This window comes from Giraffa tippelskirchi, chromosome 4 (genome assembly GCF_054371585.1).
Source record: "Giraffa tippelskirchi isolate mGirTip1 chromosome 4, T2T-mGirTip1v1.2.pri, whole genome shotgun sequence".
NCBI classification, from domain to species: Eukaryota; Metazoa; Chordata; class Mammalia; order Artiodactyla; family Giraffidae; genus Giraffa; species Giraffa tippelskirchi.
Window position 1 is genome coordinate 175,776,278 of NC_137278.1, and position 16,841 is coordinate 175,793,118.

Genomic DNA, 16,841 nt, shown 5'->3' on the forward strand with positions numbered 1-16,841 from the left:
CGCTATATACTTGACACGTGGATGGTGCTACTACTTATACCCCTGGGAGACAGATGCCCAAGACCTGGGGAGGAATGAAACAAAATATGTCTATTTAAGGAGCTCAAAGACAACTAAACTACAGAACACAAGTCGGTGTGAGCAGTGTAGTAAAAAGGTGAGTGCACATGATCTTGAGCCCAGGTTCCTTGGCATTGTTACTGTGGCCATATCAGGGGATATGCCTGTCCACGTGGCATTTCCCATCAAAGCTCTTTAGTTAACCCTATGTGAGAAAAAATAAGTAACTTGAATGTTCCTGTTAATTTTTTTTAATCATCTCTGATACAGAGGTCAGTAAACAATTTCTTAGAGGCAACCAGAGAAACAATGCCCTGGCTAATCTGAAACTGGGTAACCATTTCTTAAAAATCTTGATTTTGATTTTCTTGTGTTATGATCAGTGTTAGTGTTTGATACTAATGCCATCTTTGTATTTAAATGTGCTCAACAAATACTACTCCTAGTAGTAGTAAGAAGGGTAGAGGCTAACATGACAAAGTGCTACTTGCTAGGCATTGTCCTGAGGGCTTCAGCTGTTTTAATCCACTTAATCTTCAGAACAACCTTCTGAAATAGGTTATTCCTTTACACTTGGCAACATAGAGGAGAAGTATAGTCATAGGGACAGTAAACGGTGGGGTTGGGATTCCAATCCATGTGCCAAGCACTGGCAGCCCAATTCTTTTTTCTAATTTTATTGATGTACAGTTGATTTACAATGTTGTGTTAATTTCTGCTGTATAGCACAGTGATTCAGTCACATATATATATGTGTGTGTGTGTGTGTGTGTGCGCGCACGCGCGCACTAGGTCATTTCAGTCATCTCCAACTCTTTGGAACCCTCTGGACTATAGCCCACCAGGCTCCTCTGTGCATGAGATTCCCCAGGCAAGACTACTGGAGTGGGTTGCCCTCCTCCAGGGGATATTCCCGACCCAGAGATCAACCCATGTTTCTTATGTCTCCTGCATTGGCAGGTGGGTTCTTTACCACTAGCGCCACCTGGGAAGCCTATGTGTGTGTGTGTGTGTGTGTGTGTGTGTGTAAACATTCTCCTTTTTATATTCTTTTCCATTATAGTTTATCATGGGATATTGAATATAGTTCTTTGTGCTATACAGTAGGACCTTGTTGTTTATCCATCCTGTATATAATAGTTTGCTTCTGCTAATCCCAAACTCCCATTCCTTCCCTCCTCTCCTCCCCTACCCACCTCCCCCTGCCTTGGCAACCAAAAGTCTGTTCTCAATGTCTGTGAGTCTGTTTCTTTTTTGTAGTTATGCTCATTTGTGTTGCATTTTATATTCCACAGAATATAATAATATAGGGATATATATAATAATATAATAATATAGGGATGTCATATGGTATTTGTCTTTCTCTTTCTGACTTACTTTGCTTGGTATGATAATCTCCAGGTCCATCCACATCACTGCAAATGGTATTATGGTGTTATTTCATTCTTTTTGATAGCTGAGTAATATTCCACTGTATAAATATACCACATCTTCTCTATCCATTTGTCTGTCAAGGACATTTAGGTTGTTTCCATGTCTTGACTATTGTAAATAGTGCTGCTATGGACATAGGGGTACACGTATCTTTTTAAATTATACTTTGTCTGGATATATGCACAGGAGTGGGATTGCTGTATCATATGGCAACTCTATTTATAGCTTTTTTGAGGAGCCTTCATTTGGCAGCCCAGTTCTTAATCACTATGCTATGCTTTCTATAGCAATTACTGAAAACATGTGCTGAATAAATGGGCAAATGAATAAGTATCCAATACTACTCTATTAATTCAATTGGGAACTTATGTAGTTTGTGACTTGCCTGTCTCCATTTAACACACATACATGTACACTCACCAATTTGCAAGACCTTCAGTGGGTGATGGGGCTTCCCAGGTGGCACTAGTGGTAAAGAACCCACCTGCCAATGCAGAAGATTTAACAGATGAAGATTCGACCCCTGGGTCAGGAAGATTCCCTGCAGAAGGGCATGGCAACCTTCTCCAGTATTGCTGCCTGGAGAACCCCATGGACAGAGGAACCTGGTGGGCTAAGTCCATAGGGTGACAAAGAGTCAGACATGACTGAAGCAACTTAACATGCACACACACAGTGGGTGATATCTTCATTAAGTTTTTTTTCTTCAATAGATTGAAAAGAGATATTTTGAGATTTTTCATTCATCTTTGAGGGTTTATTTTGTTTTAGTTTGACAATTCTTTTGAGTTTAGCAATTAGAAAACTCATTTTTAGAAACATGGAAATCCATTTTTGCTGGACTATGGATTTGTAGTTCAAATAAGAGAAATTTGCCAAATTTAAACCACACTTTGTTCCCTAAATGGTACTTAAGTGTGTAGATTAAGAGAGATGGCATTGGTCATTCTACTGAGAGTTAAGTGTCTTTGCCTTTCTGTGTCAAATCAGATTTAGACTTCTTGACTTCTTGTTCAGTACTCAGGGCATTTTTACTCACAAGCTTAAGGTGTCATATCTGAGAAAAATGGTGCTGTCCATTCCCTTTTGCTGTGTCTGTTTGAATGCTTAGTAGTAGTAACTTCTGATAAAATTATGGTCAGTGTCCATGATCAGAGCACATGAAAGGAAAAGTTGCTCTGTGTTTTATGCCAAACCATTGCCTTTCACCTGACTTTCATAGCAGTACTAGGAAGTGGTTTATTTGTGAGTTATTGTTAGAACCTGAGTGGCTTTGAGTCATTGATTAGCCATTACCTTCTATATTATAAAAGAAAGTGTGACATGACAATCTCAGGTGGTCGTGGAAAATGTGTCTAAAAGCTAATTCAGAATTATTGAAGTGTGTTAAAGTAGATCATTAGAGTAGAAAACCAAAGCAACTAGAAGAAGATCCATTGAAGCTGTGGCAATTGATGTGGGCCTTGCCACAAAGGGAGGAGTTGGAGGTGTGCCTTTGAGGGACCCTATATTCCTATCGGAAGGATGTAGCTCAGAGATGGAAAGCGGAGAGTGATAAGGGAAGTAACAAAAGGTTTGGTAAGCTATAGAAATATTTTAAAAAAAGGATAGGCAAAGCCCTCCGATAATCAGCATCAACCTCCACACCCACTTCCTTCAAAAAAATCTCCCCCCAAAATCATACAGTATAGGTAGGAGAGCTAGTCATGCAAATGCAGCTGTTAGACAAATAGCCAGGCCTCCCATGAGTTTGAGCAAATTCTGGGAGATAATGGAGGACAGGAAAGCCTGGTGTGCTGCAGCCCATGGGGTCACATACAGTCAGACACAACTTAGCGACTGAACAACCACAACCACCCTGTCTCCCAGTGAGATCACCCACGTCGGAAGACATTCCTAAATGAATGGATCACCTGTTTTCATCCAGAGAGTTGCTGGGATGGAAGGCATCCCATTCAAACATCCACTTTGAGGCTTTTTCTGTAGGGCAAATCCTTTCAGATGTTGCTTCTTAGTAAACATCAGCTGGTTTGTGCTGAAGGAACTAAACACAAGTATGATATCATTGATATCCATGCAGTTGGCACTAACTTTAACTCAAAGTAAGTAGTGTTTGATCTTGGTGCCTACTGCATAGCAGATGTTCAGTAAGTTATTTTCTGCTTTTCCCACTTCTGTTATTCAGTTTATTGTTGATTAAAAAAAAAAACTCTCTCATGGATTTTTCTTTGTTCTTTTTTAAAGGAGAGATTTAAGGAAGCTGAGGAAATATACCTGGCTGGAATAAAGAAATGCCCAGACAGCTCAGACTTACACAACAACTATGGCGTTTTCCTAGTTGATACTGGTAAGATTAAAGAGAACCTGTTGAGATGAGATAATACTATCTAACAAGCTAAGTGGAAATCCACCCAAATAATGCTTCAAAAGTAGAACTCACTGGGCTCGGCAGGAAACTCACACTGACAGTCCCGTTGTACTTGCTGTCATTTTTCTAAATCTTCAGTCTCAGTTCAGTAAAATCTGCCCAGTTCTTTAATCAGATCGTTCAGGAAAACTTCCCAGGTGGCCAGAAAGTGGCCTTGATGATTTAATGAGTAGCTGCCTCCTTTGAAGATTTAATGAGTAGCTGTCTCCTTTGAAGATTTAATAAGTAGCTGTCTCCTCCTTAAAGAGCAATATTGCATAGGAACCTGGAATGTTAGGTCCAAGAATCAGGGCAAATTGGAAGTGATCAAACAGGAGATGACAAGAGTGAACATCGACATTCTAGGAATCAGTGAACTAATATGGACTGGAATGGGTGAATTTAACTCAGATGACCATTATATCTACTACTGTGGGCAGGAATTCCTTAGAAGAAATAGAGTAGCCATCATAGTCAACAAAAGAGTCCGAAATGCATTACTTGGATGCAATCTCAAAAACGACAGAATTGTTTGTTTGTTTCCAAGGCAAACCATTCAATATCACAGTAATTCAAGTCTATGCCCCGACCAGTAATGCTGAAGAAGCTGAAGTTGAACAGTTCTGTGAAGTCCTACAAGACCTTCTAGAACTAACACCCAAAAAAGATGTCCTTTTCATTATAGGGGACTAGAATTCAAAAGTAGGAAGTCAAGAAACATCTGGAGAAATAGGCAAGTTTGGCCTTGGAGTACAGAATGAAGCAGGGCAAAGGAAAGTAGAGTTCTGCCAAGAGAACGCACTGGTCATAGCAAACACCCTCTTCCAACAACACAGGAGAAGACTCTACACATGGACATCACCAGATGGTGGACACCAAAATCAGATTGATTATATTCTTTGCAGCCAAAGATGGAGAAGCTCTATATAGTCAGCAAAAAAAAAAGACCAGGAGCTGAGTTGGTTCAGATCATAAACTCCTTATTGCCAAATTCAGACTGAAATTGACGAAAGTGGAGAAAACCCCTAGACCATTCAGGTATGACCTAAATCAAATCCCTTATGATTATATAGTAGAAGTGACAAATAGATTTAAGGGACTAGATCTGATAGACACAGTGCCTGATGAGCTATGGATGGAGGTTCATGACACTGTACAGGAGACAAATGGCTGTCTGAGGAGGCCTTACAAATAGCTGTGAAAAGATGGGAAGCGAAAAGCAAAGGAGAAAGGGAAAGCTATACCCATTTGAATGCAGAGTTCCAAAGAATAGCAAGGAGAAATAAGAAAGCCTTCCTCAGTGATCAATGCAAAGAAATAGAGGAAAACAACAGAATGGGAAAGACTAGAGATCTTTTCAAGAAAATTAGAGATACCAAGGGAACATTTCATGCAAAGATGGGCTCAATAAATGACAGAAATGGTAGGGACCTAACAGAAGCAGAAGATATTAAGAAGAAGTGACAAGAATACACAGAAGAATTGTACAAAAAAGTTCTTCATGACCCAGACAACCACGATGGTGTGATCAGTCACCTAGAGCCAGACATCTGGAATGTTAAGTCAAGTGGGCCTTAGGAAGCATCACTATGAACAAAGCTAGTGGAGGTGATGGAATTCCAGTTGAGCTATTCCAAATCCTGAAAGATGACGCTGTGAAAGTGCTGCACTCAATATGCCAGCAAATTTGGAAAACTCAGCAGTGGCTACAGGACTGGAATAACTCAGTTTTCATTCCAATCCCAAAGAAAGTCAATGCCAAACAATGCTCAAACTACTGCACAATTGCACTCATCTCACACGCTAGTAAAGTAATGCTCAAAATTCTCCAAGCCAGACTTCAGCAATATGTGAACCGTGAACTTCCAGATGTTCAAGCTGGTTTTAGAAAAGGCAGAGGAACCAGAAATCAAATCGCCAACATCTGCTGGATCATCAAAAAAGCAAGAGAGTACCAGAAAAACATCTATTTCTGCTTTATTGATTATGCCAAAGCCGTTGACTGTGTGGATCACAATAAACTGTAGAAAATTCTGAAAGAGATGGGAATACCAGACCACCTGACCTGCCTCTTGAGAAACCTGTATGCAGGTCAGGAAGCAACAGTTAGAACTGGACATGGAACAACAGACTGCTTCCAAATAGGAAAAAGGGTACGTCAAGGCTGTATATTGTCACCCTGCTTATTTAACTTATATGCAGAGCACATCATGAGAAACGCTGGGCTGGATGAAGCACAAGCTGGAATCAAGATTGCTGGGAGAAATATCAATAACTTCAGATATGCAGATGACATCACCCTTATGGCAGAAAGTGAAGAACTAAAGAGCCTCTTGATGAAAGTGAAAGAGATGAGTGAAAAAGTTGGCTTAAAGCGGTCCCATCACTTTATGGCAGATAGATGGGCAAACAGTGGCAACAGTGGCTGACTTTATTTTGGGGGTCTCCAAAATCACCCTAGATGGTGACTGAAGCCATGAAATTAAAAGACGCTTACTCCTTGGAAGGAAAGTTATGACCAATCTAGACAGCATATTAAAAAGAAGAGACATTACTTTGCCAACAAAGGTCTGTCTAGTCAAGGCTATGGTTTTTCCAGTAGTCATGTATGGATGTGAGAGGTGGACTATAAAGAAAGCTGAGTGCTGAAGAATTGCTGCTTTTGAACTGTGGTGTTGGAGAAGACTCTTGAGAGTCCCTTGGACTGCAAGGAGATCCACCAGTCCATCCTAAAGGAGATCAGTCCTGGGTGTTCATTGGAAGGACTGATGTTGAAGCTGAAACCCCAATACTTTGGCCACCTGATGCGAAGAGCTGACTCATTGAAAAAGACCCTGATGCTGGGAAAGATTGGGGGCAGGAGGAGAAAGGGACGACAGAAGATGAGATGGCTGGATGGCATCACCGACTCGATGGACATGGGTTTGGGTGAACTCCGGGAGTTGGTGTTGGACAGGGAGGCCTGGCGTGCTGCAGTTCATGGGGTCACGAAGAGTCAGACACAACTGAGTGACTGATCTGCACTGTCTCCTTTGAATAGCATTTATACAAGTTTATAAATCTATAATGATGAACTGTTCTCTACAGTGATGCAGAAACTGCCTCTGAATTAATTTACTGGCAGATGGTAAATACTTTTCTACAGCTGATTAAAAGTCTCCAAAATTATTTCATCATTCCTTATGTGATATTAAGGAACTGTTCCATTATAGTTTATATACTCTTATAGAACAGGTGCTATATAAAATATACTTACTTCATCTCATTTACTATAAAACTTTACTGGGCAGGGATTCTGTTTTCTTCATGATTTGTGCTCCCACATACTGTTGGCATGTGTTGAATAGTTAGAAAGGATGAAAAGATACTTGAATTTAATACAAAAACACCACTTTGTTCTCATTAACTGTTAGACTACCTTCCCTGCAATCAAATTCAATTTTAATTATTTTGTCGACATGAAATGCTCAAGAGGGTTTTTATTTTCTAGGATATTTGAAGCTCTTCTGTTCCATAGGACATAAATTTACATTCTGATATACCTAGGAAACATCCCTTATTTTTGCATGTAAAATGGTTTCATAGTGCCACCTGCTGGTTCATTAGCAGCATAATAATAAATTAGGTATCAAAAATTTTACAAAAAAGGAAGAAGAGACCTCCTCTTGGCCAGATCTAGTAGCCCTCTTCCTTCTACTTCAACAGCAAAATATCCCACCCAACTCCCAACCCCCAAATCTCACTAACCACTGTATACCTTTCCACACTCCCACTATATTCACGCTTTTGTACTGGTATTATTCTCCCTCTCGCCTGTGACCTATACATAGACTCTTACACATGCAGAGTTTTTTTTGGCACCTCCTGGTCAAACTTGCATTCAAAGAAGATAGACTTGAGAAGATGTCTGTGCAGGTAAACACACCATGTAGAACTTTAGACTGTTGCACAATTCATTCACTTACATATAATTTCACGAGGAAGCTTCTTTGGGGAATCTCATCATACTGGAGAGACTTGATTCTAGTTCTGGCCTATATCCTCACTTGCCCTGGAATTTTTGTTGAGTTTCTTAATGTCTTTGCATTTCTGCCTCTATATCTGTAAAGTGATAATATTTTTTAATATCATTTAAATCTCAAGAGGGAACTAAGCGCTATCAAAAGACAGTGAAATGGGATTAAAATATCTGAAAAAATCATATGAGATTATTTAACTAAAAGGTTTTAAAATATACAATGCATTGGACAAATACAAGTTGGTATTATTATTATTAAAGTCCCATTCAATAAATACCATCTAAACAAATACATACTATTTAAAAAGATATTTTCAAAATACAGCAGCTGCCTGCTTATTTAAAGGAGTGTCTCAGTCACTAGGTTAAAGTAGAATAATTGTAATAGACCCTCAGAAGTTGCTTCAGGACAGTTTTCTCTCTATAATAGCACATTCTACTTTGAATATAGTGAGAAGCAACAGTATCTTGTGTAAATAACAATCACTGATAATTTCAAAACATCCCATCAGCTAGGGCAATAGCCAGAAAACACTTTGATGAAAATAATATATTTAATAAAAGAAATAGGTTTTAAGTGAAAATGAATAGTGAAATGGTCCAAAGTTAGGTGGTGGCAAGAAGCCAAAATGTGTGCTAATTTACAAACTGAATAATTGATGGTATGGCTGTAAGAAAAATGATCATCACCAGAAGAGAAATTAAAGAGTTCATATGTTAAAAAGAAAGAAAAAGAGTTGGTCTGTTTTATAACTAAGGCATACTGTGCTCTTACCAACCTACCACTGGTTGCAGGCTTTCCAGAGAAGGCAGTGGCCCATTACCAACAGGCCATCAAACTTAGCCCAAGCCATCATGTGGCCATGGTGAACCTGGGGAGGCTCTACAGGTCATTGGGAGACAACAGTGTGGCTGAAGAGTGGTACAAACGGTAAAGTTCCTATTTTTCACTTTGTGAGTCACCCAAAACCCCTGCAGTTGGCCATCAAAGTCTTAGTTCATCAGAACAGATTCTTTCAGAATACTAGCAAATTTTGCCAATGCAGGCGATACAGATTCTTCTCTCCAGAGAACAGTACCATAAATGATACTATGAGGGTAAATGATATCCTGATTAATGATATTTTTTGCCTGCTGGTTAAAATATGGTGCTAAACCAAGTTTGGAGTTTAGTTCTCATTTTAGTTAGTCCATTGTTTTCTGAAGCTATGGACTTAAGAACCCAAACTACAAATAGCAATTTTAAAAATGGATCTAAATGAAAAACTTGCATACATCAAAACAAGCCTATCTCGGTGAATGGAAAAGATCCTTGGGGCCCAATTTACATATTGCTAGGTCACTAGAAACATTCTTATAGTCCGAGGATGGCACCATGATCTTTTTTTTTTTTAACATTCTTCTTGATATAAAAACAAAGACCAGGTGGGAACAGAGTCTCAAACCATAGACAGTGGTCCCTGAATCTAAATTTCAACCTTTGGAAATGTACCTATTAGAAGAAAAATGTCCATTTGTTTCCTCAAAATTCAGCGCCCTGCAGGTGGCACGCAAAACTGAGATACTGTCGCCTCTGGGAGCACTGTATTACAACACTGGCAGATACAAAGAGGCTTTGCAGACTTACCGGGAAGCCGTGGCCCTTCAGCCTTCCCAAAGGGAACTCCGCCTGGCACTGGTGAGTAGACAGAGGAAAGAAAGAAGATGGAGAAGAGAAGAAATGCATGGCATGCAATACAGGGAGCTGTAGTTAGTAAGCCTCAGAATGGGAACTAGAATGCTATACTATATCCATTTAATGAATATTCATATAACCAGTGTTTGACCCATTCACCAAACACATGGACCCTAAAGACACTTTTTGGTTTGTTTTTTTAATAATTTCAAACCTACAAAATTTTGCAAGGATTCTATATAGCATCCTGTACATTCTTTCACCCAGACTGATAAATTTTTAGCACTTTGATGCATTTATCACCCTCTCAAGTATGTATGTATGTATGTGTATATGTACATTATGTATATGCATAGTTAGATATGTATGTGCATATACATATTATTAATACTTTTTTTTTTCCTGAGTGATGTGAGGTTATCGATCTCTTACTCTTTACTTCTAAATACTTCAGCATACAGTTTCTAAGAACAAGGACATTCTCTAACATAACCACAGAACAGTTAGGTATCAAATTTAGGAAAATTAATATTGACAATATTTTTTATTTCAATTTTGGGATCATTACTCTTCCTTTTCCTTAGATTTACAGTACGACAAACTTGTTTTCTTGTTTTAAACATAGTGTTCTGTTGAAACCATAGGGAAAAATTTCACATAGTCAACTTTTTCAAAAAAGCTTAAGTCATTTCATTGAATGACTTTGATGTTCCGGCGATGCATGCACAAATGCAGGCACATGCCTACATAAAGAAACAAACAACAGAAGACTAAAGCCTATTATTAATAACTGTGGTAAGTCAGCGCTCTCTGTGAGTCACAAATAGACGCTGAGCACTTTTGTGGGAAATGTTTCCTGAATGATTTCTTTGACAAGACGATAACCAAGTGCTATCTAAGCCAAGGTCCATGTGGTTTTGCAGGCTCAGGTTTTGGCTGTGATGGGACAGACAAAAGAAGCTGAAAAGATGACCAGTCACATTGTGTCGGAGGAGACTGGGTGCCTTGAATGTTATCGCTTGTTGTCCGCCATCCACAGCAAGCAGGAGCAGCACGACAAGGTAGAGAGGACACTGCTTGGAATTGTTGGTGTTCACGGTACAAATCGGGTGTAGCTAAATGACCCTCCAGTCCGCACTCTCACAAGGGCGAGCAGTCGTGGACATTATCATTTGGCACTTTTCATAGGTACCTACTTGACTGCTTAGATGACCCCTTGAAATGCTGTTTTCTTGGTTTGTTCTGGGTCTGAAGGTATTATGTGGTGTCATCTGAGTTTGTTTTCAGCTAACTCAATAAAGACTAACATTGGTATGTTTTATAATTTTGCATGTTCCCTCAAATATATCTTACAGAATCCTTATAACAACCCTTTAAGGCATGTCAATAGCCCTGTGTTGCAACTGTACTGTTTATCTTCATTTTTAAGTCACATAACCAGTAGATTCATGAACTGATTCAACAAAATATTTATCAAATGGGAATAAAGTGATGTTGGAAAAAAAAAACACACAAAAATTATTGCCCTTGTCCTCCTGGAGTTTACAGTCGAAGAGGAGACAAAGATTGAACAAGTAACCGCAAAACCAGTGTGGAATTATAGTTGTGCCTGGTGATGTCATGAAGAGCAGCTTGGTCCCTAACAAGCATATCCAGGGATCCCGAGTAGTCTGGGTGGTCAGGTTGCCTGTAGAGTGACGTGAAGTTGAGGGTTGAGTGACAAATAGGAGATGTTAAACAAAAAAGGGCAGTGAATAGCATTCCAGTCAAGAAAAGGCACATGCAAAGGCCCCAAGTCAACAGCGAATGGCCCGTCTGAGGGATGGGCTTGAGGGAGTAGGGGGCATAACCACAGAGGTTGCTGGGCACTCTGTCCTAAGGCTTGGGACCAGGACAAGGGATTTTTTCCTTATACTGCAATAAGCTTTGAGGCTTTAAGGAGAAAAGAGGCTTGTCAGATTCGTGCTTTGAAGGGATCTCTGGCTGCAGGGGGTGGGGTAGTGGGTGCTGGGGTCAGAGTGAGCATCAGGCCCCAAAATGAGGCTGCTGGAGTGGGCCAGATGGACATGTGGCCAGGGTGAAACATCCAACCCCAGATGCGATTCTTTTCAACAGGATCACACAATGTTCCTATAAAGTGATCAGGGATATTTCATTGTCACTAATATAAATAGGAAACCTAGAGTATAGGGAAATTATTTGGTCAGGGCTGCATTATTCCTCAGTGAGAACATCAGATAAAATGAAGACTGTATTTTAATCATCATTCACCACACTAGCCAACACACAAAAACAAAAAGAATGGAAGATATCGTTTAAGTCAGTTTTTCTTTATCTAATCTACACTTATTGTGTCTTAATTTCCAACCTTTATACAGGCACTTGATGCTATAGACAAGGCTCTCAAGCTGAAACCAAAGGACCCAAAGGTTATATCTGAACTTTTTTTCACAAAAGGAAACCAACTGAGAGAACAGAACCTCCTGGACAAAGCTTTTGAGGTATAAACACTTAATAAAATTGTTATCAAATTCATGGATTAAAATTAATACTCTCTCAATCTTTAATGAAACATATACCTTGAAAACTAAGATCACTGGCATGTTTGTAGAGTGAATCTTCTGATTAATTGACATTGTAAGTTAATTTTTTTTAATAATTGAGCCTCTGGTTTTTGACTATCAGGAGTTCTACAACACCTCTGCATTGTTTTCTGAATTATCACCTTTAGCTTGATGTTTAAAGCATTCCACATTTTGCCCTCAAGTAAGCTTGGAGAAGGAAATGGCAACCCACTCCAGTGTTCTTGCGTGGAGAATCCCAGGGACGGGGGAGCCTGGTGGGCTGCCGTCTATGGGGTCGCACAGAGTCGGACACGACTGAAGCGACTTAGCAGCAGCAGCAGCAGCAAGCTTTCCTCTCTCTCTCTCTCTCACTCTTTCGCTCTCTGTTTGCCTCTGCTTAGCTTGTCGAGTGCCCCAAGGAGCTTTGGCATTCCACATGTCCTATAACACTGTCCACCCCATGCACCGGTCCGTGCGGAATCCCACTTATCTACCAACACAGGCCTGTGTCTCCCTCAGGGAGCCCTCTGGACCATCCTTTCATCCAGTGACTTGTTTCCTATGAATTCCTACAACACTTTCTGTCTCTACCAGTCATTTGAAAGCATCATATATTGTGTTGTTAGGTATCTCTCTCTCTCTCCTCCGTCTCCCCATCCTCTCCCTCCTCTCCCCTCTGTGCACATTCATGAGCGCTGGTTAGTTCCCTATTTCGACTGCATTTTCCTTGTGGAAAGGACTGCTTCCTTCTGTGTTCTAAAACATAGTATGTTGCATCTTAGAGGTGTTCAATGTGTATATCTTTGGAATGAAATTGATAACCCACTTGGAAATAAAAAACACATTTACAGGCATACTGAAATGTTACAAAAATGCCATATATTTTCCTCAATAAAGCCACAAGTTATAATTAATGAAGTCATAAAATTACACAAAAAAGTAAAATTTCAAATGATAAAATTGTTTTTGAAAATAAATAGTAAGTGGCTTTTAAAATATTATTGGAAAAGCATGTAAAGGTATTTGGAGAAACTAATTTGAATGTGAATGTTAAAACAGAAATGGTGGCCTATTTGAGCAGAAACTGAATTCTTCTCTGCCTTGTGAAACTTTCAATGCTGGCTTTCTTTAATTATTTATGACTTACATGATCATTTTTATGAGTATTTATATGGTATCTGTATCTGTCTGTATTTTATATATTGTATTAAAAACAGAAGTATTTTCTAGTTACTTGACTAATGGATTAAATAGTTATTATGGCTTGATTTGTGAAGAGTAGGAGTAAAGCCATTGGCCAATAATAGCAGCTATGATGTTAGTTTTTTAATGTATAATTCACACGTATTAAGTAATTTAATCTTCACAACAATCATATAAGAAAGACATGCTCATTGTCTTCATTTTATGACTGAATTGAGACTCAGAGCTTTTCTAACTTATTCAAGGTCACACAGAGGATAAGAAATAAACATTTTATTCTGCTGATAAAAATTAACACAAAACATACTCTTCAGTTTACTTTAGCAACTTTTTAGCAATACAGTTTCTTAACATTTGGTTCTTTCTCCTCAAACTGAAGTAGAGGAGTGATGGACAGATTTTAGTTATTTATGGATCTGTTCAGGTGGGTTCTAACTCAGGAAAATAGCAAGGAACATTAATATATACACATGGATACTTAGCTTTGTAATCGAAGACAGTACTCTTAGCCTTTAGTTTTATTTAAAGTGACAGCTCTTAAAATCAAAGCTCAATGGTGAATATACCCTTTGATGCAAAGCAACATGCAAAATGTTAAAACTGTACTTCACAGATATGACATTATGATACATGTTATTCAGACAAAAAATATTTGAGAAACAAGTAACTCTCTTCAAACACTTTAAGATCTTTCACAAGGCAGGAGAAAAACAAAGGCTTTCTAATGATTGAAATTATCCTCTGGTAAAAAAATTATTAGATGTCATTAAATACAGAATACCAGTCCCTGCAAGAATTTAAGCATGGGGTGAATAATCAGATCAGATTTTGTGAGAGGGTTAAGCTGTTTAGGAAACGAAGATTCTATGATTATAATTTTTTTCTTGCAAAGTCCATTTACAGTGAAAAAGGTCTAAGAGAACCATTTTCTCGCAGATAGAGGCCAGCGGGAAATGATGCACGTAATAGAAATCACCTGCATGCCTGGCAGGCATCTTCAGGCTCTTTAAGCCTGGAGGTTAGCTCTGCAAGGAAATTACACATTTCAGTTTCCTCCACTTTAGAATCATCAGCTTTGAAAAATAATAGAAATAAAGGGAACACCTGAGATCTAGACATGACTGTTCATTTTATCAACCGTTTAAATTTCCACATATGTGGAAAATGCTTTCCACAATCCTACAGTGTTAAAGATGGGTTCTCGTTTCCCAGCCTGAAGATATTTCTTATGTATTTAGAGCTATAAAGCAGCCGTGGAGTTAAACCCAGATCAAGCACAGGCCTGGATGAACATGGGTGGAATTCAGCACATCAAGGTAAGAAAATAATTCCCGTTCATATGAACTAGATTTTCCCTTTGTGTTTTCTGTTTCTTCGCTTTAAAAGATTGAAAAACTATTGTTAATTTCCTCTTTGAATTATTTGAATACTGAAAACATAAGTGCTTAAAAGTGTTATTAGCAGGGTTTTTGTTCACTTTGTATTATGTAGACACTGAATATCATGAAGCCATTTTTAAAAACAAATCTATATAAATTAGATGTCATAATTTTATCATAAAGAAAATCATATATACTTAGGTATCATCAAATAGTAGATAAAGTCTGCTGTGTGAACTAAAGTTTTGTTGGAGCTACACTCGTACAGCTTATTTTTCTGTAGCTTAACTTACTGTCAAGATATAGGGTTATTATTTCTTATACTTAGTGTATCTTTTATCACCTGACATACTGAAAAACATGGTTGTTTGTTTTCAAAAGAAGAAGCTACCTTTGAGTTAATAATTGGAAGCTACTCTTGGCAGGAAATCAAAGATTCACGGACACTCATTCATCCATCCATTCATTTGATAAGCATTGCTAGAGAACATCCTATGTACCAGGTATATGTCTAGGTATCGGGAATAAAGCAGTGAACACAAGGCAAAAATACCTGTTCCTGTGCAGCTAACATTCTAATAGGGGAAAACAGGCAATAACTAAACACATGTGTATATGTGTGTATTGTGTGTGTGTGCATGCTCAGTCATGTCTGACTCTTTGCAACCACAGGGACTGTAGCCCTCCAGGCTCTTCTGTTCATGGGATTCTCCAGGCAAGACTACTGAGGGGATTGTCATTTCCTGCTCCAGGGGATTTTTCCAACCCAGGAATCAAACCCACATCTCCGGCATTGGCAGGCGGATTCTTTACCACTGTGCCACCTGGGAAACCCACATATATACATATACACATGAAATATATCAGATAGTGCTAAGTGCTACAGAGAATAAAAGAATGAAAGAAGATAGGAAGTGCTGGCGGTAAAAGCTGAAATTTTAAATTGAGGTGGCTAGGGATGGCCTTAGTTAAAAAGTGGTGTTTCAACAAAGATCTGAAAGGAGAACGCCACATGGCAACACCAGGACAGTGCACATGCAGAGGTCCTGAGGTATGAGTGTGCCAGCGTATCTGAAGAGTAGGGAGGAGGCAAGTGAGAGGAAATGAGAGAAGCCGGGACGGAGAGGTCACAGGGACAGATGATGCTGGGCACTGAAGGAAGGGGACTGTAAGGTCTTTAGCTCTTATGCCAAACAAGTTGGGATCCTTAGAGGACTTTGAGCAGAGAAATGCAATGGTCTTACATGATTTTAAAGGATCACTCTTGTTTAGCTAGCTTATTTTCAGGCTTCTCTCAATCTTTACCCTGACAAAATAGCAAGATGGTGATTATAATTTAAACAAAGGATAAATAGGGCTTACGATTAAGTGGAAACTGATCACTCCCAGAAACACAACAAAACGAAAACGTGATCCATAACTATACAGATGGAAGGGAATAATAGGATAGTTACTCTGTAGCTATTAGCCTTGATCTAACAGAGGAACACAGGGCTTCCCAAGTGGCACTAGTGGTAAAGAATCCACCTGCCAATGCAGGAGATGCAAGAGACAGATTTTATCTGCAGATGCAGATTTTATTTCTGGGTTGGGAATATCGCTTGGAGGAGGAAATGGCAACCCACTCCAGTGTTCTTGCCTGGGAAATCCCATGGAAAGAGGAGCCTGGATGGCTACCATCCATGGGGTCGCAAAGAGGTGGACAGGACTAAGCAACTAATACTTTCACTCAGTCCAATACAGATATATAGATCTGGCACATGGCTTGGATGTGGTCATTTTGATGTCACCGTCAGGATGCAGGATTGTCACCATGAGGCCTTCAAGAACAACCATTAACTTTCTGTGACCTTTGCCTTGCCAGGAAATATGTGCCTTGAGCAGTGTTATCCCATTCCTGGGCCCTACTCCTTGCCTGAGTCTGGGTGAAGCTTAAGAAATAATGAGGGCTGTGGCAAGGTTGATAGTTAGAATAAAACTTTGCAAGGAGATGACACAAACAGAAGGAAGGAGAGACTTGCTCATACTATTGGCAATAAAAGATGATCTTTTTCATAAAGTTCTATGTAAAATGAAATGGGTAAAGCAGAAAAGCTATAAT

At 39.2% G+C, this 16,841-nt stretch overlaps 1 protein-coding gene across 5 annotated transcripts in view; it reads left to right on the forward strand.

The window, feature by feature from the left end:
* TMTC1 (transmembrane O-mannosyltransferase targeting cadherins 1) overlaps positions 1–16,841 on the forward strand; it is a 297,505-nt gene that overhangs the window by 274,859 nt on the left and 5,805 nt on the right. For 4 of the 5 annotated variants that reach the window (XM_081591728.1, XM_081591730.1, XM_081591732.1 and 1 more), the window contains 6 exons: positions 3,739–3,841; positions 8,715–8,850; positions 9,453–9,597; positions 10,518–10,655; positions 11,973–12,095; positions 14,600–14,677. In XM_081591728.1, the coding sequence (XP_081447854.1) occupies positions 3,739–3,841; positions 8,715–8,850; positions 9,453–9,597; positions 10,518–10,655; positions 11,973–12,095; positions 14,600–14,677 (723 nt within the window). The remainder of the gene's footprint in view (positions 1–3,738; positions 3,842–8,714; positions 8,851–9,452; positions 9,598–10,517; positions 10,656–11,972; positions 12,096–14,599; positions 14,678–16,841) is intronic. The other variant, XM_081591729.1, reaches the window with a different exon arrangement.